At 31.3% G+C, this 25,821-nt stretch overlaps 2 protein-coding genes and 1 pseudogene across 5 annotated transcripts; 2 read left to right on the plus strand and 1 right to left on the minus strand.

Moving 5' to 3' along the window:
• Nucleotides 1-3,248: 3,248 nt before the first annotated feature.
• Nucleotides 3,249-4,726, plus strand: LOC114189935 (annotated as a pseudogene).
• A 13,608-nt stretch (nt 4,727-18,334) lies between these two features.
• On the minus strand, nt 18,335-21,843 carry LOC114192195 (methyltransferase-like protein 6). Of its 4 annotated transcripts, none has more exons than XM_028081831.1 (7): nt 21,596-21,843; nt 21,441-21,525; nt 20,683-20,910; nt 20,498-20,589; nt 19,272-19,374; nt 19,007-19,149; nt 18,335-18,732 (listed from the first exon to the last, which is right to left on the minus strand). In XM_028081831.1, exons 1-7 carry the CDS (start codon nt 21,812-21,814, stop codon nt 18,622-18,624), a joined length of 981 nt encoding a protein of 326 aa, XP_027937632.1. In that variant the 5' UTR covers nt 21,815-21,843; the 3' UTR covers nt 18,335-18,621. The 4 variants fall into 4 exon arrangements, with proteins under 4 accessions (XP_027937632.1, XP_027937631.1, XP_027937635.1 ...); XM_028081830.1 differs by having other exon boundaries at nt 20,683-20,897; nt 21,416-21,525; XM_028081834.1 differs by having other exon boundaries at nt 20,683-20,897; nt 21,416-21,520; nt 21,596-21,838.
• Nucleotides 21,844-24,332: 2,489 nt separating this feature from the next.
• Nucleotides 24,333-25,390, plus strand: LOC114192196. Its single transcript, XM_028081835.1, has 2 exons — nt 24,333-24,598; nt 24,731-25,390. Exons 1-2 carry the CDS (start codon nt 24,492-24,494, stop codon nt 24,969-24,971), a joined length of 348 nt encoding a protein of 115 aa, XP_027937636.1. The 5' UTR covers nt 24,333-24,491; the 3' UTR covers nt 24,972-25,390.
• The last annotated feature ends 431 nt before the right edge of the window (nt 25,391-25,821 follow it).

A 25,821-nucleotide genomic window follows, 5' to 3' on the forward strand; every position in this document is an offset into this window, starting at 1 on the left:
AATAGCTTTGTGTACCAACATGTTCTAACTGATAACTGTTGGGGTTTACTGATCCTACACTTGTATTGACGAAACCTATTGTAGATAAAGGTTCTGATATTACTGAAGAGCTGTCTTCTTTGTCTAAATATAGGTTATCAAGAAAATTATTTATGATATCGTCTGTTTCATTATAAATATCTTCAATATTTGTGTTTGTAAAGAGATCTAAAGATCCTTGTCTATACATGGCTATAATTGCTTGATGATGATTCCATTCTTCATCAGTCATTTCATCATTTTCATCTTCTTCGTATTGTATGATATTCATCATGGAAATGTGTTCGTTATCAGGAATGGCTGAAGTGCTATGCCTATTTTCAGCTAACCTATCTTGTTCTAAGTCAAGTCGTGGTATATTTGTGTAATCTACAAAACTTAGACTAAGTCCTCTAGACCTGTTATGTAAAATGGCAGATGATGGGGCTGTAATTGGGTTATTTTCTTCTCTGGGTAAATGTGTTTGCCATAAATGTCCTTCATTTCTTCTTGTGAAGGCTTGAGCTGGTAAGAATTGTGTACCATAAGAGCTAATGGCTTCTTCTAATGGTCTAGTGTTTATTCTATACATAGAAGAAATATGGTTACTTATTCTTCCTATGAAGGTTATGTCTAAATGTAGATTTTCACCCATCCAATTGGGTCTAAAACCTATCGTTTGTACTTCTAGGTTTATATGATTTATAAAATCTTGTAAAGTTAATGTGAAATTTGGAGCAAGATAAATAAGGGAAAAGGGTTGATTTAAATCTACTTCTAAAATCCCTATTACACTTTGTGAATCATTATTCTGAAATCTTGAATCGTGTAGAACTATTAAAGCTCTAGCTCCAATCATATGTCTGGCTAAGGATCTTACTCCAATGGTAATTAACCCCATGTGGACATATCTTCCTTGTTGATTTTGTAATTGTCTTCCTGTTTGTGGAGATATTAGAGGGATTATCTCATAGGTATTGTCAGGGAGATGAAAATCTTCTATTCTCCTATATCGATAGAGGCTTGTTCGTTCTGAACTTAGCCATCCTATGTTGTATAATTGTCTAGGATTTAGAGAATCTATCCTTGAGTTAGATCCTATATCTGTATTTTGGTGTATGTCTACTAAATCTTCTAATCTTCTAATGTTAGTAGTTCTTTGTCTATTTAAGAATCTATCTAAAATTCCTGGATGTTGTATAAGATTTTGACTTCTAGTCTGGTGTTCCCTTAATCTTCTGGGGGTTCCAGGGAATCTTTGTGTGCTACTAGGTTCTGTTGTACTATTCATATTAATACTATCAGTTTGTGTTTGTGTAGACGTATTGGTTTGTGTCATCATTACAAACTATTTTCATTGTTTGAAGAAGGTGCTGCGTTGGTACTTGCAGCTTTTGAATCTTTTTTAGTTGTAACTTTGATAAATTTCTGTGAATTTTTAGGAGTTGCTTTTATATGTGTATGTGTCCCTAAAGATAGTTTTGATACTTGCTTTATAAGACCATCTATGTCTTTGGACAAGTTCGTCTTTTTAGTAGAATCAATCATATGATTCAATTTTCTAGAAACTTCTTCTAGAAGAGCTATTATAGTGTTATTTTGTCCTATAAGGACTGTGTGTACAGGGTCTACTTCTGAAGTAGGTTTTTTATAACCTACAGGAGGAGAGTTTGTAATTTTTTCAACAGCAGTTAGAGCTGATTTGTAATCGGAGCCTAGAAATGGCTGTATGTTATCCATTAAAACAGAAAAATAAGAAAACAGTGTAGGCAAAACAGAAAAGCAGTATAGAAGCAGTATAGTCAAAGAGGAAAAGCAGTAGTAAGAGATAAGAGGCAGGAATCTACGGAATACACTGTAGAGTAATACTTATAAAAGAATATAAGTAATCATAAGGCTCAAAAACTCTTTTTTTTTTTTATACTTTTTAAACACATATAATCAAGAAAATATGTATGTAAAGAGTGTCGCAATATGCAAAGTATTCCTCAACCCTCAGAGGCAGATCAAATGGGACTTATGGCTCTGTTGGCTCTTCTGGCCATAACCTGCCCGATCTACAAAGGGTATCCTAGCGAATACAAGCCACTTCCATCACATAAATATTCAAAAAGGTATCCAAGGATTTCTTGCTCTAAAAAGGATTTATTAATGAAAATGTAAAGGAATTGAGTTTAAATGAGTAGTCATTATAGTAAAAGTGTAAAGAATCACTATATTTTACTCTGAAAATAAAAAATAAGATAAATATACACGTATCGAGGTATACCAATCCATCAATTTGAAACTTTGGTCAAATTATTTAGCATCTTTCTTGACTTCAAATACATAAGAATAATATATATTTATATGAATATTTGGTGTTATGTAATGTAAACTAGTTTGTTAGTTTTATAATATACTTGCAATTATCCATAGAAAAAGAGACAAGTAAAACCATGGTGGATTGGGATGCAAACAAGAGGCAATGATTAGAATGAAACAAACAAATAGTAAAAGACTAAAATACTATAAGAAAGCTACAATTTTTTTAAAAAATAAATAAATAAGAGGGTTACAGAAAAGGAGATTAAGTTATTTATTTTATATTTGTTGAAGAGAGAGACAAAAGAAGATGTTTATTTAATCGGTTAAAATTTAAAAAAGAAAAGATTTATGGAGTGGGTTTAAAATCGGAAAAAACGCAGGGAGGTTGAATCTGGGTTAACCGTGGACACGAGAAGCAGGTGTTAAACGGTGAGAGAAGAAAGCAGAATATAAGTAGAATCCAGCGGAAAATAGAAAGATGGTGGAGCGAGTTGAATAATACATGTAATCATCCACACATCAATCGACACGCAAATTAAGCAAAGAATCAAAAGATGGTGGGGTGGCCTCTGCTATCTCTTCTCTTTCCACCTATTCACCCTTCTTTTCTCCTTATTCTAAATTCCTTATTCAAAAATCATTTTACCCCAGCCAAACAATCCCTATTGACCCATTAACTCAAAGTCTGGTCTACGCTGTAACTCAGCAATAATAAATTTATCCACAACATTAGTCAAAGGAAAACCAAAAAATATTAAATAAAAAACCCAAATTCATTACTATTATATTTAAAAAAATACTATTTATTTTGGTTGGGGTGATTAAAAGTACGTTACGTAAGGGTTGGATGGGAGGAGCAGCACAGAGTGCAGAGATTAGAAGGCAAAAATGGTCAAACATGTAACTGAGGCTGTGCTGTCACTGTGTGTGTGTTGTACTGTTTGAATAGGAAGAAGAAGTAGTAGTTTTCTTCTCCATCTGTCTCTCTCGTATATATCAATATTGTCGGGAAGTGAGCAAGTTCGTGCACCCCACCTTCTCTCGCACCCCACACATATATAAATATTATATATATAACACATACCTACAAACCAAACCCTAATCACACCTCCATCTTCATCTTCATCAACTTTTTTTTTTTTACTCAACAAAAAACTATACTATATCACTCTACCTATTCACTCGCCTCTCTCCGATCTATATATAATTCACTTTCTTCTTACTTCACTTTTGGTCGGTTCATTTTTTTTGTATTGTTTTGTTGTAAGTTATGGCGAACCGGTGGTGGACCGGGTCGGTGGGTCTTGAGAACTCGGGTGATTCGATGAGGAAACCGGATCTGGGGTTTTCCATGAACGAGAGTGCGGTGACTGGGAACCACGCGGGGGAAGAGGAGGAGGAGAAAGAAAACAGCGACGAGCCCAAAGAGGGGGCTATTGACGTGGCCAACACGCGCCGTCCGAGGGGTCGTCCCCCAGGCTCCAAGAACAAGCCCAAACCGCCGATATTCGTCACGCGAGACAGCCCCAACGCGCTGCGAAGCCACGTCATGGAGATAGCCAGCGGCGCCGACATCGCCGACTGCGTGGTCCAGTTCGCGCGGAGGCGCCAGCGCGGCGTGTCCATTCTCAGCGGCAGCGGGGCCGTCGTCAACGTTACTCTCCGCCAGCCCACGGCTCCTGGCGCCGTCATGGCTCTCCACGGCCGCTTCGATATCCTCTCCCTCACCGGCTCGTTTCTCCCCGGACCTTCCCCCCCGGTGCCACCGGTCTCACCATCTATCTCGCGGGAGGCCAGGGACAGATCGTCGGCGGCGGGGTGGTGGGCCCGCTGGTGGCGGCCGGTCCGGTTTTGATAATGGCGGCTACGTTTTCCAATGCAACGTACGAGAGATTGCCCTTGGAGGAGGATGATCAGGAACAGGGCGGTGGCGGCGGGTCTCCGCCGGGGATGGGAGGCGGTCCCGGCGAAGCGTCGTCGTCAATTTCGGTGTATAATAATAATGTTCCTCCGAGTCTTGGTCTCCCGAATGGACAACAGGTGAACCATGAAGCTTATTCTTCTCCTTGGGGTCATGCTCCTCATGCCAGACCTCCTTTCTAAAGAACAACATCGAATTTCTCGAAGCAACCAACAACACTATATTACTCTTCTTCACACCGATCATATATCAGTCTTACTTAGTTCAGCCAGTTAATTAATTATCTCCAGACTTTATTTAAATATATTAATAATAATAATAATATTAATATTAATATTAATAATATTATATCTGTGTTTCTGTATATTTAATTTACTATCCAACTTGTCTCACTCTAATAAGCAACCTATCTGTGGCGTTGCTTCTTTCTGTAATCTAATTTCTTCGGTTTTGTTTTACCTTACACACTTTTAGTTTTCACTCCACCCTCTGCTTCTATTTCCTTCCTCACCTACACTACAATACACCGCTGAAATTCAATTTTAATCATACATATGCATTAAATTCGTTATGGATCATGCTATTTTGACCCATAATATTCAAAGAAAATTAAACTCAAGAACAGGGAACCCACTATTTCTTTCATCCTTGCTGATCCATCGTGTTTCTAATACTATTTAATAAGCACAACTGGTCCCTAGATCTTAGCTCTTATGAACACACGCAGTGCTTCAGACATGGGACAACCATGTAGATTTCTTAATATTGTTTGTCCTTGTGTATTTCTAATGGTCAAAATTACTTGTTAATTAAACTTTATTCACTTAAGCAACACACTTTCTATATAACCTGAAACATTATATAATTGGAACTTACATTAACAACGTTTGAAATATTATATAAGATATAGTCGTGCAATTGTGCTGGTTTTTTCTTCTATATATAGCTATAGACAAGACAATAAATAGCTGTTTCCAGTTTAGGGTGGGACTCTTGTATGTCTCCGAGTTTGTTCTCGGTGAGTCCCTTGCTGTTATCAGCATTGTCTGTGATATTTTTTTTGTCAGATCTTGGCACTGTCGATTTCTTTTTCAATTTCTTTAACTTCTTTCCTTCCTCTGTCGTTCATTGCTTTGCTACTTCGTCTTTTGCCCTAACCATTATCATATTAATTTATCTTCTATTCAAAATTTTCTGCATGAGGGGGAAAAGAGAGTGAATGTTTAAGCATGAAATAAAAACGAGAATTTGGCGAATAACTCATCATATATCATTGTTTTAATAATATTAAGTTGGTATTTTGGTTTAGGTCTTCCCAATCATAAAAAATCCATGTCCTTATTAACTACTTAAATTTTAAGAGATTTAAATTCTGATATAAAATTAATTTAAGTACATTGTGTGTTTTTATCAGCTCTACGATGATGGTAGTATAAGGTGACTCACATAGTAATATTGTTTGGCTAAGGGAGTAATATGTGAAATGATGTACTTTCAGAGGTGGTAAAAATATAACATTGAGAATATTTAGTTAATAAAAGTGAAATAGTGAGAATTTCACATTCAAGTTGTATTCTAATTTGTTATATAAGTGTAAATATAAGAAATATAGTTACTAAAAATACATCGTTACTTAATATTTTCGCCATTTGTGGTTTTCTTTCTTTAATTTTTAATTATTATTTTTACCTTACATTTCACAAAAACAATATATTAGTTCTTTTTTGAATGAGTTGTTTGACTTATGATATTGTTTGAATAATATCATTTAGACTTATTTCCATGATATTGTCATTTTTATAGTAAGCAATATATTTCAATTTGAAATAGTATATCAAAGTTTAAAATTAAGAGGAATTTGAGTTGAAATTTAAAAGGATGAAAATGATAAAATTAAATCCCAAATGGGTTGGATGAGTCGTGTGACTTAAGGAGATGAAAATATCTTGATAACTTTCACTTTCCTGTTTTGAAATTATATATTGTTGACCTAATGTTTGATTTAAACCACGTTGTTTATATCAAACTTTAAGTCACATAAAATTTATTTACATGTAAGTATATCGATCTATTTAAATGTTTTAAGATCAAAAGTAAACAAATTTTGTGTATAGTGCATAAAAGACTGATCTTAAGCTTGATAAATAGGCTATTGAAGAAAAAAAATATGATCTAACAGAACCTACTTTCATAAATTAATATAATAAATTACTTGAGTGTTTCAACCCAAGTAATTATTTGTTGCCTATTAGTAATAATTATAGATAACCCAATTTCGACATGGATAAAAACTCATTTTTTAGGTTCATATTTTATTCTATCACCAGAAAAACAAGGGGTGAGTCGTTTAAGGCGAGTCTTAAACTTTATGGTCCTTTTAGACAGGGGAATGTATATGTAAATATTATATTTGTAATATAATTTAAATAAACAAGTTCGATATTCACATAAAAAAAATAAAAAAATAGTTAATACATAGCTTATTTGATTTTTTATTAAATAAAAAGTTAAATATAGTTTTGCTTCTTTAATTTTCATGAAAATTAAAAATATTCTATTTTTAAAATTTTGGATTAATTTAATCTCTTAGTTTCAAAAATAATGTATTTGTTTTATAATCATATTTTTTAAGTTTATTTAACATTTTGAACGCGTTTTATGTTAATATTTAATTTATTTATATCATTTAATTCATATTTATTTCAATGTTCATCGAAAAACACATGTAAAAGTCAAATAAATTTATCAAAAATTTAGTTTAAAAATTAAATTCATTCTATTTTTAAAAATAAAAAGGTGATGAAAGTATATAATTTCAAATTTACTAGTACAAATTTCCATAATTTTCTATTTATAATGAATAAAACATTTTATTTTTGCCCATTTTTTTACAATTCAACTTCAACTTTATTTAATCTAGCTCTAGAAAGTATTTCCCAATCTATTATTTTATCCAAAAAGGATTGTGGCACGTTGTTAACGAATTGCGTTTTATCAGGGTGAATATTTTGAACCCTGAACTTGCCATTTGTGGAGAAAAAAAAAACACCTTCTCAACAAAAGTGTACTATCTTGATTTTTTTAAAATATTTTTTTATTCATTGGAAAAAAATCGCATGAATTTGAATTTTATCCATGAAGATATGTACGACTGAAATTGCTGTTTTGTCTGCGTCCTTAAAGTCCAAATATTAATTTCGGTGATAGCGATTACGAGAACTTCAGATGTCATATCAATAATTAATGTAGTAGGTTTCAGTAAATCACAACTAATTAAATTATGTACACAAGCAAGGAATTGAAAATTAATAACAAAAGGAAAAGACGAAATTGTAAAGATATGGGTGTGGTTTTTCTAGTGGTAATAAATCAACAACTTTTAGATACATTATATATATTCAAACTTGCATATGTCGTCATTCATGTCGCAAATGCACAGAACATGTAATTTACAATCTTCTTGAAACATCAATTTAATCATTGAAATGCCAATAGTTACATTAATGATGACAAATAACACTAATTTTATTCATCAATTTTTTAAATAATTTTCACCATTTTCTATCACGAATTAATTATACCCAAGACATCATCATTGGGTAGAAATTCAAATTAAATTTTGTTTAGAAAACTAATACACATGTATCCTATATTGTATTACATTTCCAAAAGCACGTTTATTCAAAACCATGAAAGAAGATGAAATGAAATATTATTATTATTTATTTGAATTTTACTTCTTTACTTACTAATATGTTGGTTTAATTATTCGGATGGTATCTACTTTAGTAAAGGTGTGTCAATCTAACATGTCGTTAATTGAAATATTTTTTCAAAAGATAGAATGCAATTAACACCTTTTTAAAAACATATAACAAATTAACACATTTCTATCAAAATGGATATCATCCAAATAATTAAACATAATCTATTTATAGAAACTAAAAATGAGAGCATTTATATTTTAATAAAGTCAAATCTTCATAATTGTCTTAAAACAGTGGTTTCTTTGGAAAAAAAAAATTTAAAAGTAAAATAGAGGGACTTCTTTAAAAACTACCAAAATAGGACATTGATTTGTCACATGAAAGCAAATAGACCGACAAAATTGGCAAGTGGATGGTGTGTCTAATCCAAAACTTTCAGTATTTTGCAAGGGTTTTCCATTAACATAAAAATTTATGAAATTAGTCATACTGTATAAAGATGCTACTTTCTCCATTGATGGTGACTCTTGGGGTAAACATATTCACTAGCTTAGTTAAAGTTACACATAATCATGTTTACATTTATGCTTAATTCAAAGTTAAAACCACACCTTAAGAGGATTTTGTGCCATACCATATCCAAAACACATAAAACAAGTTTCTGTCTAGAAAATCTCAGTTCCAAATTTATCAGAAGCTGTTCGAAAATTAGCTACTGCACCAAATAATGCAGACTTGAAACCTTGCTTTGGAACAAAATCTGAGTAATAAACTTCCCCGATCTGTATTCATGATACAGTAGGTATGCATTACATGAAACCCAATAATTCAAGAGCCCCTTCACGCACGCGACACTACAGTCTGTTTTTTCCCGCAGGTACCTGCTCATATAAGCATCACAGTTGAAAATTGTACGTTAAGTTTAATTTATAGTATATAAATGGAGTAAATTTTATAAATCAGTTTTGTAAATTTCACTTAAATTTCAAAATCATTTCTTAATATGGTATTAGAATCGTAAGTTAGAGATTATCATAACAAAATTTGTTGTTTGCTGATTTATTTGTTTCATCTATTATTGAATTATCTATTTCGACCACGTTCAATAGTCATACATCACTTATGGGTCGAGACCTAAGGTGATTAAAGTTTTTATTAAACTCAATAATCTTTCTTTGGAAGGTTAAATATTCTTTCTTTTTTCACCTCAAAGATATCTTTTAAAAATAATCGTGTCGGAATCTACGTTTCAAAATGAACAATATTTCAATGAATCTATCATCCAATAAGATTACTAAAGAGAAGATCTTGAGGTGGTTAATTTGGAAGGATTTTGCTTGAGTGAAGTAGCCAACATGGAGTATCCAATTCACAAGGGATCACGTGTCATTGTTGATGAAACCCTAATATATTATTCATGTGCTTACTCATTTTTGCAACATTCTAAGGGTAAAGTATGTAGATATGCCTTGCTGGATCCCATTTAGGTCTGACGAAACAATGTTCAAATTGCTTAAAGTAACGATAACACTTCAATAAAGACTTGCCAACCAATGCTTTATCTCCTTTTTTTTTCCTCCAAAATTTTCCTCATTTCAGCTGGAATTTCTCATCAACTACTATGATGATATGTGAAACTCTACAAACCAAATTAACTACTTCCACTTTAATACGAATTCATTGAAGAGACACTGATAAACACTAAACATTTTATATAGCACAAGTGCATGCATGTTTTAAGTATATAATAATATAAAAGAAAAATTGATAGTGGTTCATCATTGATTAACGGAGCTATTCACCATGAATTGAAAATTGAGTGAATGTCCGAAGTTGATTGTCAAAGTATTGGATGCTTTAACTATTTTTTTATTGACAACGTGAAGTAGCCGTGAAGTACACGGCTATCAATAGGTTGTTTAAAATTCATTTGTAAAACAGTTCATTTTACATCGCAGATATAACATCGGTCGTCGAGAAACTAATATAGAAATCGCTTTCATGGTAATTTTATAAATACTATATATCATTTGGAATTTACGTGATATTTTATTATATTAGCAGCTAATATATATATATATATATATATATATATATATATATTTTTTTTTTTTTTTGTTAGTGTTTAGAATAATTATGAGTTAAAAGTTTCAGGTTACAAATGAGATAGTTGGTGGAAATTTAATCATGAGATCAAGTCTCATTGAGAATAAATATTCAAAAAGTTACAAATGATTATAAATTTATGTGTGTTTTAAATTCGTTTCTTGTTAGTATTATATTTCTTTAATAATTTTTTTTGAAAAATATATCAGCCAACAATTAGTTCTGATAATTAACTCAAACAAGTTCTTATTTTGAAAGTTTTTTTGACATAAAGTCAAGCAAACATGTTTCATTATGATGAATTATGGCATAAATAAATGTTATTATTGACCAGTTTGAGTGAAAAATATTAATATAAAAAAACTCATACTGAATAAGAATATTATTGAAAATTTAAGTTTTATGTTGAGTAAAAGGATTTACACGTGTAAAAAAGATAATTTAAAATTTAAAATTTAAATATAAATTTTAGTATTACATTGAATAAAAATAAAATAAAAAATGAATTTATATATTTGTGTGAATCTATCCCTCAATTCCACTAATTAATAGAGTTTGTTGTATAATATATATATATATATATATATATATATATATATATATATATATATATATATATATATATAATTAGCGAAAGTGGAAACAGACATAAAATGTTAAATTTTCTTTTATTTATCTGATAAAATGAAAAAAAAAACTTAATATTTTGAAAAAAATAGTAAATAAGAGGAAAAGGGGTTTATGAGAAACCCTATCATCATATACTTTCATTTCCCTATTAAATTATTCGTACTTTTATATATTTAATTATTGTCATTAATAAAATAAAGATAAATACATAATTTAGTATAACGATAATTACAAAAGAAATAACTCATTCATACAAGAAGCTCTTAAATAAATGATTAAACTAACATTTTACTATCAAGTGAGACAAGAGAAAATTACATTCTTCTATATTTCTTCGAGAGAATAGAAGAAAACATCTGAGAGATGAGAGCAAAAATAATAGATATTTTTCTCTTCATAAACAAAAGAAAATAGGTGAGAATAAGAGATGAAAACAATTTGTGAGAAATTCAATAAATATAATGAACCACAATTAAAATTTGGTTATAAAAAAATACACATTACAATATTTTTTTCTGCTATGTTCATGAAAAAAAATTAATATAAAAGATACTCATTAAATAATTAAACTAATATTTCACTATCAATTGAGACCAAAGAATTATCTACTTCTTTTCTCTCTCGAGAATGAAAGAGAACAAAGGAGAAATAAAAGAATAAGAATGAGATACAGATGAGAATGAGATACGAGAACAATTTGTGAGAAACACAAATCATAATATATAAATAAAAATATCTTTATAAATGTTTTTATTTTTTACTTTTTATTATGTTTAATTTTATATTTTATCATTCATTAACATTAATTATTATATTTATAAAAACATAAAATATTTAATTTAATTATCACTAATTTATAATATATTTTTTAATATTTATAAGATAAAAAAATTTGAAATATTTAGTATAAAAAAATTTCAAAATTTTTGGAGCCACCACCAGTGTTCCGCCACTGAATCCAGCACATCCTTCCTTATGCTTACAATTAATGCAACGGAATCAAAATAGTTTGAACTCACATAGCAATGAAATTGTACATAGCTTCTTATTTCATTTCTTGAAATTAATCATACATCACATCGTTTCCACTGTCTTATCACCAGAATTTGCAGTGATCTGTTCATAAAATAATTCAGAAAAACTTAAATAATAATTATGATTATCTCTTTGTTTGATATTGATCATTATTTTAAATAAAACACGTAATGTGATATGACAGGAGGTTTTCTTTCGCATTGGTTTGTTTCTCCACTATGATGTATCAAATAATAATGCTACGGGTCAACATTAATGGGTTAAAATTATTTGCGAGGGATGATAGTTTTTATTGTGGTTTAAAGTTATTTTTTGAAAAAATAATGGTAAAATTGCATTCTTACTATAAAAAAATATTTTATTAGTAATTAATTTTAATGATAAAAATTAGTCGGTAACTAATTTAGATATCAAAATAATTAAAATAGTTATTATCACGAATAAAAAATTATTTTGTTTTTAAATTGATTTTTAAATTTAGTTACCAACAGAAATAGGTCATTAGTTACTAATGTTTTTTCTATCAAAATAATTAGTTTTTAAATTAGTCTCTAATTAATTGGTAAAAAAATTAATCTTTAATTATAAATTTTTATTTATAATAATGACTATTTTAGTAATTAATAATTTTTTATTTTATAAATTTATCATTAAAATTGATTACTAATATGACATTTTCTTATAATGTTTATTTTATTATTTCTTACATTACAATAAATGCGAGTGGGTACAAATTAAAATTAGACAAAAAAAATGTGTGAAATATGAATGAAAAGGAATTAATAATATTTTCAACTTTAAAATTATAAAGTAAATTGCCACTACTTATTCATTTATCTTTTCTCTTTTTGAATGAGTAAGATTTAAGAAGTCATTTTACAAGTACCTAATAATTAAAAAAGATAATATAATTAATTATTTGTACATATACTCAATTAGGTTATCAAAAATTAAATATTTTAAGTATTATATATGTATATATAATTCATTATAGAACATTCATAATCGATTATAATAGTTGATTGAGTACTCTTTTTTCCATTATTTATATTTTAAAATTAATAAATAATATTAAAATAATAAATAGATTTACTAATAACAAATAATATCAATATAATTTTACTCATTTCTAATTTTTTTTACTTGATAAACAGTCTGGTTTTTGTTTCTTTATTTAATATTTCTACTCTTCACTTTCTATCTTACTAATAAATTACACTAACTTTTTTCTTAATTAAATTTTAAGTTTATGAAAAAATTGTTTATCTTTAATTAAATTAGTATTAATTTTTTATATTTATTGAGTATTCAAAACTTTTATATTTTTTTAATTGAGTATTTGTGTTAAATTTCTTTTGGGATGACGTGATTAATATTTAAGTAGATTTGTGCCCAAAAAGATTTAAATCATAGGAAATTTATGTATAGTCGAAATAGGCTAACTAGCAACAAATTCGTTAGGACCGAATCTAATTCACGACTCTCATGTTATATTAATATAAAAGTAAATTTTAAATTTAATTTAATTTTATAAAATTAGTTCATTTGTCTTTATTTTTTAACTGTAAATTAGTTTTATTTTTAATTAATATAGAACTTTCCAAATGAGACATGTTAAATCATTTTAAATAATTTGTAGTAATTAATATTATCTATATTCTACTTAGGTAATAATATGAGAAACTACACCAATTGCGTGTTTCATGACGGAATTACGTAGTGTAGTGGATAACTAGAGGAACCCTATGATAGTTTGACATTAAGTTAATGCATTAAAAGTGGAGCAATTCAATCTAAAAACTTTATCAATAATCATTACATTAAGATATAATTTAATGTTGCTGAAGACAGAGGGTAATTATTTCAGGGAAGTGCATGCTGAGAGTAAGAGCAACTCCTAATAATTTATGATTTATTTTATTGAGCCAACACTCACTTATTTCAACATTGACTTAAATTTTGGACAATGATATTTTGATTATTAAATTTAAATTTTTTTTTTTATAATATGATGTATAATTTTTTAAGTGATTTTGGAAGATTGAAAATAAGAAAAATGAAAAATGAAAAATTACTTAAAAGATAATATTTAAAGTTATAAAAAAAAGTTGTCAAAAATTTAATAGTCAAAATATATTTTTGTTATGTTAATTAACACAAATGATAATTGGTCTTGGGTGAATGAAAAAGTTGCCAATGTTTCCTCCTTATTGCATCAAAGGCATGGGCATGCATGAAAAATGAATAAAGCTCACAGTGTGAGATAAATAATCTAATTTGAAGTATTTATATATGTTATTATATTATTAAAATGATTTGTGAAATGAGCGTTTGAGTGTAGAAGTATATTTTTATTCATCATTGAGCAATTTATATTAGAACTTTTTTTCACGCATAAAAGCAATTCTTCTTTAGGGAGTTTAAGAATTGGAAAAAGAACTTGGAAAAAGAACTTTATAATTGTAATGATGATACATTACCCTAATGAAAACAAAATGTACAAATTCTTATATTTTATGTACGAATATACTATGTTAAGTAATGGAAATTGCAGAAACGACTAAATATGAAACCATAAACTTAAATGGAGGTGTGCATTACTTAATGAGAGAGAAAAGTAGAAATTATTCAAAAACCATATTAGGGTTAGCAGTTTCCTCCAATAGTCAAATATTACTTACCTTAACCAATTAAAACCAACCTTGTCTCCTTAAGGTGGTTGAAAGGAAGACAATCCTCCCAAGTAACTACTGAATGTATCAAATCTTGTTTGATCTGATTTTCATTAGACAAATCAGCCGGGAAGGCCTTTAAATTACTTTGGAACTATTTACTACATGATCACGCACAAGTTATTGGGTTGTCTTTGATTTGAAAATGCTTCACAAACTTATCAGGATATGAATTGGATTTTTCAAGATTCAATCTGATTTAATAAATAGATTAGATTTGTAATCTAAATTTAGTAAGTTAAAATTGATATGAATTAAAATCTAGATTTATTTTAAACTAAATCAATAAATCAATTAGATTTAGATTTTTTTCGATCTAATTTAAATTATATTAAATTCACTTTGTCAATGAGATTAAATTTAGTGAGATCGATCTAACATACTTGACTATTAGGTTCACTAGATATATGATAGGACAACTCGACTCGCGCATTTGACTTAGGTTAACTCGGCTTGACCCTTTAACTGAGATTGACTCGGGTCGACCTAGGTCGACCTTTGGTCAAGGTTGACCCGGATAGACCTTCAATCAAGGTTAACTCGGGTCGCCTTCAGTCAAGGCTGACTTGGACATACCTTTAACTAGAGGCGACTCTTGTTAACCTTTGACTAAGACTGACTTTTTTCGACTCAAGTCGACATCTAACCGGGGCCAACTCAGTTAACTATCGGTAAGGTTGACTCGATCGACCTTCGTCTAGGTAAACTCAGCCAATAATCGGACAGGACAAATGGGTTGATCTACGATCAAGCTGACTTGGTTGAACTTCGACCAACTTTTGGCTAAGGCCAACTTGGCCGATGTTCGACTAGGCTGACTAGGTCAATCATCGGTTGAACCAACTTGGTTGAACTTCGACCAACTCAAATGAACTTCGGCTCGGGCTGACTTGATTGCGACTGACTCAAGTTGACCTTCCCTCTAGATTGACTCGATTGGAGTCAACTCGGGCCAACCTTTGACCGAGGATGATGCGTGGTGATCTACGATCGAGACCAACTAGAGTCAATCTTTGACTTGGATTGAGTAAGGCGACCTTCGGCCTTAGTCGACTCGATTGGGGACGACTCGACTGGGGTTGACTTTTGTCAACCTTCTACTAAAACTAATGCGAGTCGACTTTGGTTAGGGCTGACCTTTTATCGAAGTTGTGTCTAGTAGGTGTTTGACGAAAACTGAATATGATTGATCTTTGACTAAGACCAACTCGAGCTTATATTCGAAAGGAGTCGACTTGAGCCGATATTCAATCAGGGCCAACTCATGTTGGCCTTCAGTGAAAGCCGACTTTTACCGACCTTTGACCTAGTTATCAACTACCTTGGATCGACTTGTATGTACCTTGATTTTGGATTTTCAAAATCCAAAAAAGGATCTAATCTAAATCCAATTAAGTGGACTAAGAATTGGATTTTGAACGTCCAAAAAACTGATTCAATCCAAATGCAATTACGTGGATTAGATTTAAAATCCAAAAATATAAATTTAGTTTAAATAAATCTTCTTAAATGGACCTAAAACAATATGAATTTGAATTATTATAAATTAAATTCCAAAAACCTAATATACTAATGTTGTTTTATCAATCAATTATATTTGTTTGTGTTCTTTTGTTTGTAAATTTGACATCCTTGTTTTGTCTTGAAAGTAGGAGTGACAAAAAATGTTAGTTCGATTCATTTTGATCTAGTATGTCTTTGACCTGTTAGAAACGGACTATGTCAGGCTGGATCACGATTTTTTAATTTTTAATTTTTAAAATTTGTTTATATATATATATATATATATATATATATATTTATAATTTAATCATAAATATTTTTTAATATTTCAATTGATGAATTAATATTTTTAATTAAATAAATTAAAATAATTATCATAATTTTTTATTATAACTGATCGAGACTTGTAAGTATTAATAATTTAAATTATAATAATATTATATATTTACTTTTATAAAAATATAATATAAACAATTTAATCTGTTAATTATTTATATTTTAAATTTTAATTTAAAAAAAAATAAAAACTAAAAAATTAAACAAATCAACGGACTAAGAACAAGTTGATCTGCCATTCCAACTCAACTATGAGTCAAAATTCAACTCAACTCACCTTCTTTTAACATAATGACGGACTGGCCCGCAAACCATAGCACTTGACACCCCTACCCTGGAAAACCCTCTTCAAAATTTTACAATTCACCGCCAGAAAAGCAAAAAAGAGGCTTCGAATTTTACGTTACCCTACTTCCGATGTTAATGCTTAGTGAGACTGCTATTAAGCAACAATATGGTACAAAATTATTTAAGGATCAATGGTTTCTTTGAAAAAACTTCGTTCAAACAAAAATAATTAGATGCTAACTTATACATAAATTATAAATTGAACATTAGGAAATCTAATATAAAGACTAAACTAATTTATATATTAATTTTAACACATGAAAATGCTTGTTTTCAAATAAAGTTTATTCGGATAAACATAAGCCTAAGGGTGTGTTCTTTTGTGATGATGGATATGGGGGAAAGTGTGAAGATGGATTTGTGTAGATTTGGATGGATGAATATTTGTGTTTTTTTTAGTGGATTTAGAGGGTAAAGTGAGTGGGTTTGAAGATAATTTTTATGAAAGTTAGTGAAAGATTTGATTGATGTGATAGATAAAATTAATTGTTAAAATAGATATATTTATGAAGTTACCATAATACCCTTGTGTAAAAAGAGATGAATTTTTGAAATGATGGTGTTGAATTAATGACTTATCTTTTGTCATAATAAATAAATAATTTTTTTTAAAACTTAGAAAAAAGAATTTTCATTAATGTGAAAAAATAGCACAACAAAATTGAAATTATTTGTAAGATTTTTTTTTTTAATAAATTAAGTTGATATTGACAAAACACAAAACCATGAAAAAAAAAAAATATGCCTCGACACCGGTGTCGTAACCGGTGTCGCCCTTTTAGAAACAAGGCATCGGTTACGTAACCGGTGCCATCACTCCATGAACACAGCACCACACCGGTGCCACCGGTGTCAACCCACAGCAGAACACCTCACTCACCACCCTCACCTGTGCCATCCGCTCACCACCCCAGGCTGCACCAACACTGCCAACACCGGTGCCCACACCGGTGCATTCAGAAACTCCAAGCTGCGAGGGCACCGGTGCCTCCCTCACCACCCTCACAACCATTATCACCACTCACTCCACCTCCAACACCACTCACTCCACCACCCCGCTGACCGCCCTCCCGCAAGACAACACACCACCACACCCCAAATAACTCACCTGTCAGAGCTTCACAAAACCTCTGCTTCACAAAACCAAACAGCCAAACCAAACAGCCCTTGGAGCCTTGGTGCAGTTCGCTGTGTGCACCAGTTTAAATCGTGCTGGAAGAAGAATAAATTCGGGAATCTTTCAGGAGGTGCAGGAATCTTTCAGGAATCATTTCAGCAAAACAAATATTGTCATGTGCGCGCATGTCAAAAGCGAGGGCAAAATGGACAAATAACCCTCTTTATTCTGTAATCTTCTCATAAAAGGGTGGATGAAAAAACCCGCACATCCCTTAAATCTGCGTCTCTAATCAGTTTCAATTCATACAATGGAACACAATAAATTCAACAATCCACGCTCCTTAATTCATTTTAATAGTACCGTCCTCACAAACGAACAGACCCTAAGGCTCGATTGATTAAAAGATAACTTACGATAATTTGATTAACGGGTCCACAGCCTTGCCTTCAGAACAATATGACACTCGTTCCATGAATCTTTTCAAACTTGTCACATTAAAACAGCAATTGCTTAATCCACTGGTCATCTATTTATTTGTAATTTGAGAAAAATTTCGCGATTAGTAAAATAGTTTTTTTAAGGAAAAGAAAAAGGCGGCTTCCCGAATTCTCATTCAATACAAAAAAGTTCACAAATAGATGAATCTGTACTGCAGCCAAGAGATCAATATTTGCTTTTCCAAAAATAATTATTGCAAATTTTTCATTGCACCAAAATTTAGAAAATAAAGGACTACAGAGACATCAAAATTCTTTTCTACCTTTTTCTCTTGTATACTCTTCACCGTAGCAGAAAGTAATCAATGATAAACTTCAATAAGTGCACATTTTCATCTGACTTCACAGCAACAAAGGAAGATTACTCATTTCTCAGTGCAGGCTTCTGGAACTTCCCGTGAACCCAAACTCTTTGCATGCACTTCCCTTTCTGCCGATTTATAGACTTAACACAACAGTAATCAAGCTCAAGCTGCAGAGTTTATCAAATACAAGCAGACTATAATATGTCAGAAACATTCCAGACATTGAGATTCGCAAAATTTTACAGGAAGACTGACGACAGATGGAAGGTTCAGAATTATGAACATACACTGTAACAGTCAACAGATTCTATACTCAATCCACACATTTAAGAAGATTAACTTTGTGTAGGAACACAAGTCATACTAATGTTTCCATTAGAATATAATTAGAAAACAATGTGTCATGCCAAAAGTTATTGCCGAATAAAAATAGAAAAGTACCTCAGTGAAGCCTGCACCCAAAAATAGGTTCCGGACTGCATCCAGACAAAAGAAATATGATCGTGTTCCATCTGACCGCATGTATTCCCTGAATCCCACTCGCTTGTCCGGCTCAAATCGAAGCATGGTCATATCATAGAGGCCTGATTATAGTAGTTAAGTCATTTCCAGCACCTTAGGTTTCTAAATATCGACTGACATAAAGCACTACATATAACTTTCCTAAAAGCTCCAGACAGAGTAAGTTTGCAAGTTTGTTTATTACCATAGTCCCTGAAAAAAACCATGCCTCCTGGCTTCAACACAAAAAAGCATTCATTGACAGACTTTGGCATCCTTTCAAGCGGTACTGCTGATAGAGTAAAGATCTGACATGACACATCAAAATATGCCAAAATGAGAGGTCGTTAATTTTTAACTTAATTGATATAATCAAAAGATTAAAAATAAAGTTGTTTGTGTATGCCAAAGAATCTAGAGAGCTAGTATAGAACGATTAAACATCCCTAAAGGCTAAACAATAATAAACAACAAGTCTTAGAAAGTTAAAGTATACACTCAACCGGTTGAAAAATAAGTCCCAAAGTAGACTTAAACCTACATAGGAAACCATTAAGGTAAGTGTGAATGCATGTATACTCCAAATTATAGCTATGTAGAGATATGGAGCGTTAGCCCCATAATGAAACAAGAAAAAGATAAGGGGTCTGACATAAAAAAAGTAAGCTTCACTAAAGTAAAATGTTCTGGTTCAACAGCTTAAAAAAATCCCTTAGGTAGCAAAATGCAATATAAATAGAATATAGTAAAGGAAAGAATGCAGTATATGTTATTGGAGAATGAATGAAGAATGAGTACTTCTTTTAACAAACAAAGAAGCAGCTGACAAATTAGAGTCACATGCAGATCACGAGGACGCCAAAATAATTGATTAAATTGAGGTTAAAGCTTGAATGCGTGTATCTTCCAAATCAAAACTATGACAAATATAGAAAAGGAACCTTCCAGAGCTTAATGAGAAGACAATTTGCACTCTAACAACTTTCATAATCCTCCTTTTCAAGAATATGTAATTCAAGATACTAAGATTAAGAAAGCAATTTATTAGCCTGAACAATCATAAAATATGATTTCATTTTCCCCTTAGCCAAAATACTCAAAATATGTCACTAGATTAATGTGATTGCATTCTCTCATTTTACTTAGTGGAGATAGATAAAGTTGGGACAAAAAATAAAAACTTTAATTTTCTAAAAGGACAGATAAAGTGAAAAAACACATTTTGCAAAATGGAGGGTCTGTCAGTTAACATATGTTGCTAGGCTAGGATTGGGAATATGTTGTCAAAGAGACATTGTGAAAAAGAGACCTTTGAAATAATATATTACTTTAAAACTCAAGGTAAAGATTACGGCTCTAACACACTCTCGGGCTCTGGAAGCACCATATCATTGTACTTAAAAGGTAATTTTAGAGGAGAAAAGCTCAGACCAATGTTACAAAATCTACTCCGCCAACACAACATTCAACTTCTTCTGATGAATATGGATTGGTAAAATGCAGTCCATTACCCTCTCTGACATCTGGATAGAAACAGAAAGAACCAAGTCTAACTTTTTATGAAGTCATTGCATAAATCGAATAATTCAACAGCATCTAAGGTATAGCAAAATAACCTGACAAACAGTATGACTGCTTTTGTAAAAATTTATCTCGACAAGGGTCGCATGCCAACCAGTTTGGGAATCCACTAGTGGAAAGATCACAACAGAATGTACGGAAACGCTGCTGAAAGGATGCAACTGTGGAGGCATCACTTATAATCTCGTTAGCCCTCTCAAGAGTCTCATCACTACAGTCGCATGCATAAACAGTCAAATCCTTGTTGGCCCTGAACAGGAAAGCTTTATAAGGATTAAAAAACAGCAAGATACAAAAAAAAAAGGGGGCAACAACGCCCAAATTGACCAAAAGTAAGTTGTTGGTTTTAATCTGCAAATTCAGAAACTGCAACTGATCTAAAACCACTATCTTGCAATTCACAACCACCAGCTTCAAAACTAAGCAAAAGTTCACAAAAAGTCAATTATAATAGAAAACGATTAAAGAGTAATTAACTAAATTCAGGTGACTGTCTGCACAGTTCATTTAAAAAAAATGGTTTAAATCGATTTTGCAGTGATTTATGTTTAGATGTTTTTATTCTAAAAGGAAATTAGAAGTAAAATTCAGTACACATTTTTTTATCCAAAGGCAAACGCTGAAGTGTCTTAAAACCACTTTAGTGGGTATTTCAACACTGTTTGAGCTGAATCCAAACACAAACTTAATCTACTACAGATAGATATGAAATAAATAGCGGTGCGTGACGCAGATGGAAAAAGAGAAGGTAAAAGGTGAAGAAAGAACCGTAGAATAGGAAGAGCAGTGCTACCATTGCCGCAACCAACTTCCAAAAGCTTAGAGTTTGGGGGACAGGAGAGTAGTTCTGGGAACTCCTTCAACAAATAACGTCTTTCCTGAATGCCAAAAAGCGGTTAGGTTTGGGAAATTGAAAGCAAAAAATGCGAAGAGGAAAAGGGAAGGGACCTTGAAGAATCTTCCAGATGCGTGACGGAGGTGAAATTGCTTCCATGCCAGCACGTCTGATTCGGGTGGAGGCGACGATGAGGAAGAAGACGCGGATTCAAAGTGGTAGGCATAGGAAGGGTTTGCTTCCACCTCTGCTCGTAGGTCTTCCCAGTGGAAGTCGTTGCAGAAGTATTGTGCTTCTGCTTCTCCTTCACTACTCGTTGTCCCTTTCTCCATTTCTTACTCTTCTTCCGTGTAATTGCCCAATGAATGGGTTTATTAAACCCATTTTGATTATTATTTTATTTAAGTATTATTCCTGATTTTTGTCCATAACACTCGTATTTTAATATTTTTTTGTTTATATTTTAATCATTTTTATTTATATTTTAATTATTTTATATTTGATGTTGTTTGAAATTCAACTGTGAGTCTAAATTTATGTCGACTAGACCTAAAAAAGTAAAGCATTACATAAAAATAAAAACATATAAATTTATTGTCTTAAAATTTTGGATCGAAAGTGATGTCAATAACTTATGTGATTGAACTCAGATATTGATGTTTGTTCTCTTTTAACATTTTATTTTTATGTTTCATAGATATGTTTTAATAAGAGTAATCGATGGATTTCTTAATCTAATATTGGGTGGTCAGTTTTTATTTTATTTTATTCTTAATCATATTTCAGATTCACAATTACATTTTTCACTTCAAAACACATTTATACAGATCTATTGCATATATCTTTATATCTTGAAAATTTTCCATTTGATATACTTTTATTTTGACTTTGATAATATTTTAAAGTCACTGAAAAAATTATAATAAAAGATATTGATCTAAACAACATATATAATGAACAAGTAGAAAAGAAAATAAAAGGTCGTATAAAGGAACTCAAATTTATATTAAAAAAAGTAAATATTCACATTTTACTTAATAAAATTAAATTATAGGTATTTATAAGATGTTTGATTGTGTATCATATTTTTTTTATTGAAATATAATTGTGTAAAACCCCTTTTTCTTTTGACAAGTAAATAAAAAAAAGAAAAATATATTTTTTGTCCTGAAGTTTGATCCTAATCTGAGATGGTTCTTTATCGAAATTGAGTTGGTTTCTGCAGTTTTAAAATAATTGTTTTTTGTATTATTTCTGGACGACGTTAAAAATAGCAAACTGCGGCAGGATCCCCAATCGAGGGTAAAGAGAGTTGTCGCTCCCTATGGTGGGCGCTAATGTTATGATCCGACCCAAGTCGGTCCGACAACATCGTTGAGAATGACCACTGCGTTTCCAAGGTATTGTCCACTTTGGAGTATGAAGTTCCATCACGGTTTTGTCCTTAGAAGATACCTCAGAGGATTGAGGGAGGAAAGAGTATTCAAAATGAGCTTGATCTCGACTCCTAAACAATATAAGATTTATTGGGTGTACCAAAATACATGGTATATTTGGAAAGTACTACTCAAATTTGTTGAGAAATGAAGCGCATATTAATCATTACTCAATGAAAAAGTACGAACTCTTTGATAATGAATTGATGTTATTATATCTCAATGAGAGGTGTTGATTTTATAATAGAACTGTCAAAACGGTAACCTGGCCTGGCCCGACTCGATCGATAACGGATTGATCACTTAATGAGTCAACCCAATCCGACTCACTTATTAGTGAGTCGAAAAAATTTGAACCCGGCCCGGCCCACCACAAGTTGGTGGGTTAAATGAGTTGGCTCACGAGATCACTTAATTAAAAAAAATATTTTTTTTATTTTTTCGGTCAAAACTAAATTATATTTCTAATTAAAATCTAAATAAATTTCAATACAATCCAAATACAAACCAAAATCACAAAAAACAACCTAATATGACCAAATGCAAAGTCCAACTTAATAAAAAACACTTGTGTGACCATTTATTTGTGGGTTGGTGAGTCAATCCAACTCACCACGGGTTCAATCAAGGTGAGCCGGATTCTAGGTGGATCGAGTCAAAAATTAACCCGTATTGAAATTTGTAAAAAAATTTCAACCCAACATAACCCGAACTCATAATAAGCTGGATTGACTCGCAGATTCGAACTCATTTTAACACCTATATTTTATAAACTACTAGAACTTCCGAAAGTACAAGAGACAAATAGTCAAAAGAAAAGCTTCAAAATGAATGTGGTTGCAATAGCTTCTCATTGACAAAATAAATGGTTATTTTTTAAAGAAAGTATATATATTTATATTGTTCTAAAGTAAAGTAATACAATGTCGCTATTATGCATGGCAAACAATAAAATTAAGCAAACCAAGTTTAAAATGTACTCATTAAACATTTTAATGACCAAATTTAAATATAGATAAGACGAAAGGCATAGGGGTGGGTCATGTTTGTAGCATTGCACTTCGAGATATTTCCATTTCCGAACATTCTTCTCAGTTACTGACCTGTGTTTTGGTCTCCATTATGTCAATTCTTACCTAAACACTCTCAAATTCTTATTCCATTACTGTATTCCGCAAACAAATCTTCACAGAATATAGCAGTTTGGATCACGTTTTCACCTGTCTCTTTCCCTAGGGAACCATCACCAAGTTCATGCACAATACTTTTGAACTCAGAAGTAAAAACTTTCACCTCTCAAAAAATAATTAACGGTTCCTTTCAACTTGTATTGTTGCACACTACAGAAAGTTATGTTTATATATTATAACAACCCGACCAAAAGATTCTTTTTTCTTTCTATAAACACTTCGATCAATAAAAATTCCATTTTTCTTCCTCTGACCAGTGCCCTTTTTATATATGCATAAAAAAAATCTGACAACAAACCAACCACTGCTTTAACCAGTTTGATTCTAAACTACTGTGTTCTTTCTCTTCTTCTCTCGTTTTCTTCTGTTGAACTTCCTTGTTCATGGCATCAACATCCACACCAAGGTCATCTTCAGAACTAACTATCACAGTTGAACACAATCCTTCCAAATCACGATTAGCCGAGCTGGGTATAAATTCGTGGCCCAAGTGAGTGAAATCTATCAAGTCTTTATCTTTTATCTGTTTTCTGGCTTTCCTTTTACTGGGTGTCAGAGAATTTTCTTTCTTAGTCTGTGGTTGATTAACCGATGGATCTGATGAAATTCTGTGTATTTTCAGATGGGGTTGTCCTCCTGGGAAGTATATGCTGAAATTCGACGCTCAAGAGACGTGTTATTTTCTGAGAGGGAAAGTGAAGGTTTATCCAAAAGGTTCGTCTGAGTCAGTAAAATTTGGTGTGGGGGACCTTGTCACCATACCCAAGGGACTTAGTTGCACATGGGAGGTATCAGTTGCAGTGGACAAACATTACAAGTTCGAGTCTTCTTCCACTTCCTCAAAATGTATCACTGATATCTGAATGTTATTTTATCGTTCATCGTGCTTAATATATTCACTAGGAAAAGAATTTTTAATAAAGGGTATATATATAGGTATTACTCACTACTGGTTCGGGGGTAGAACTTGAAACGAATATATATTAGGGTTATATTATAACTTTATAACTTATAATATAAGTGTTTGTTTCTAATTCAATGTTTGAAGTTGTCTTTGCTTCTGTATATATATATGATTGAAAAATGTATAGGTTGTTGTCTAGGAAAGAAAGAAGGAGCATGCATTTGCAGCATCTCGTGTTTCATGATGCATGCACTTTGTTTCTGTGTTGTTGCGGATGATAATTTTGACCGGTCAGCTTTAATTTTTTGGCCATTTACTATTCATGTGTTGTTTACATCGTGTGTAATAGAAGCATGTTTTGTCTTCTCTTTATATGAACTCATTGTTCATAGACAAAAGTAAGAGATTGGCTCACACATGCTGCAATTGGAGTCTATCAGTATCAGAATAAAAGCTTTTTGAAACTGTAACAAATAACGATGGTCCTCGTTTAGTTTTGATCTTTGTGCATGTGATCGAAGAACCACAACCTTGAAAATCTCAGACTTTATGGCATGTGCAAGAATATAGGAGGCAAATGTTGCATGCAGCATATTCTATATTGATTAGGAATTGATGCTGGAGATTTGCACCGTTGATGTCTAGGTTGACCCTTTAGCACAGAATAAAGGGTACCAGCATTACATTATTTTTGGTTGAGGGCAATATCTATATGCATCTTTCAGCTTATTTGTCATTTATGGATGCATAAAAAAAGTAATTAAGAATGTTATATGTCAAAAATTTAGTAGATAACGTTAATAATTATT

The sequence above is a fragment of the Vigna unguiculata genome, chromosome 7, assembly GCF_004118075.2.
Source record: "Vigna unguiculata cultivar IT97K-499-35 chromosome 7, ASM411807v1, whole genome shotgun sequence".
NCBI classification, from domain to species: domain Eukaryota; kingdom Viridiplantae; phylum Streptophyta; class Magnoliopsida; order Fabales; family Fabaceae; genus Vigna; species Vigna unguiculata.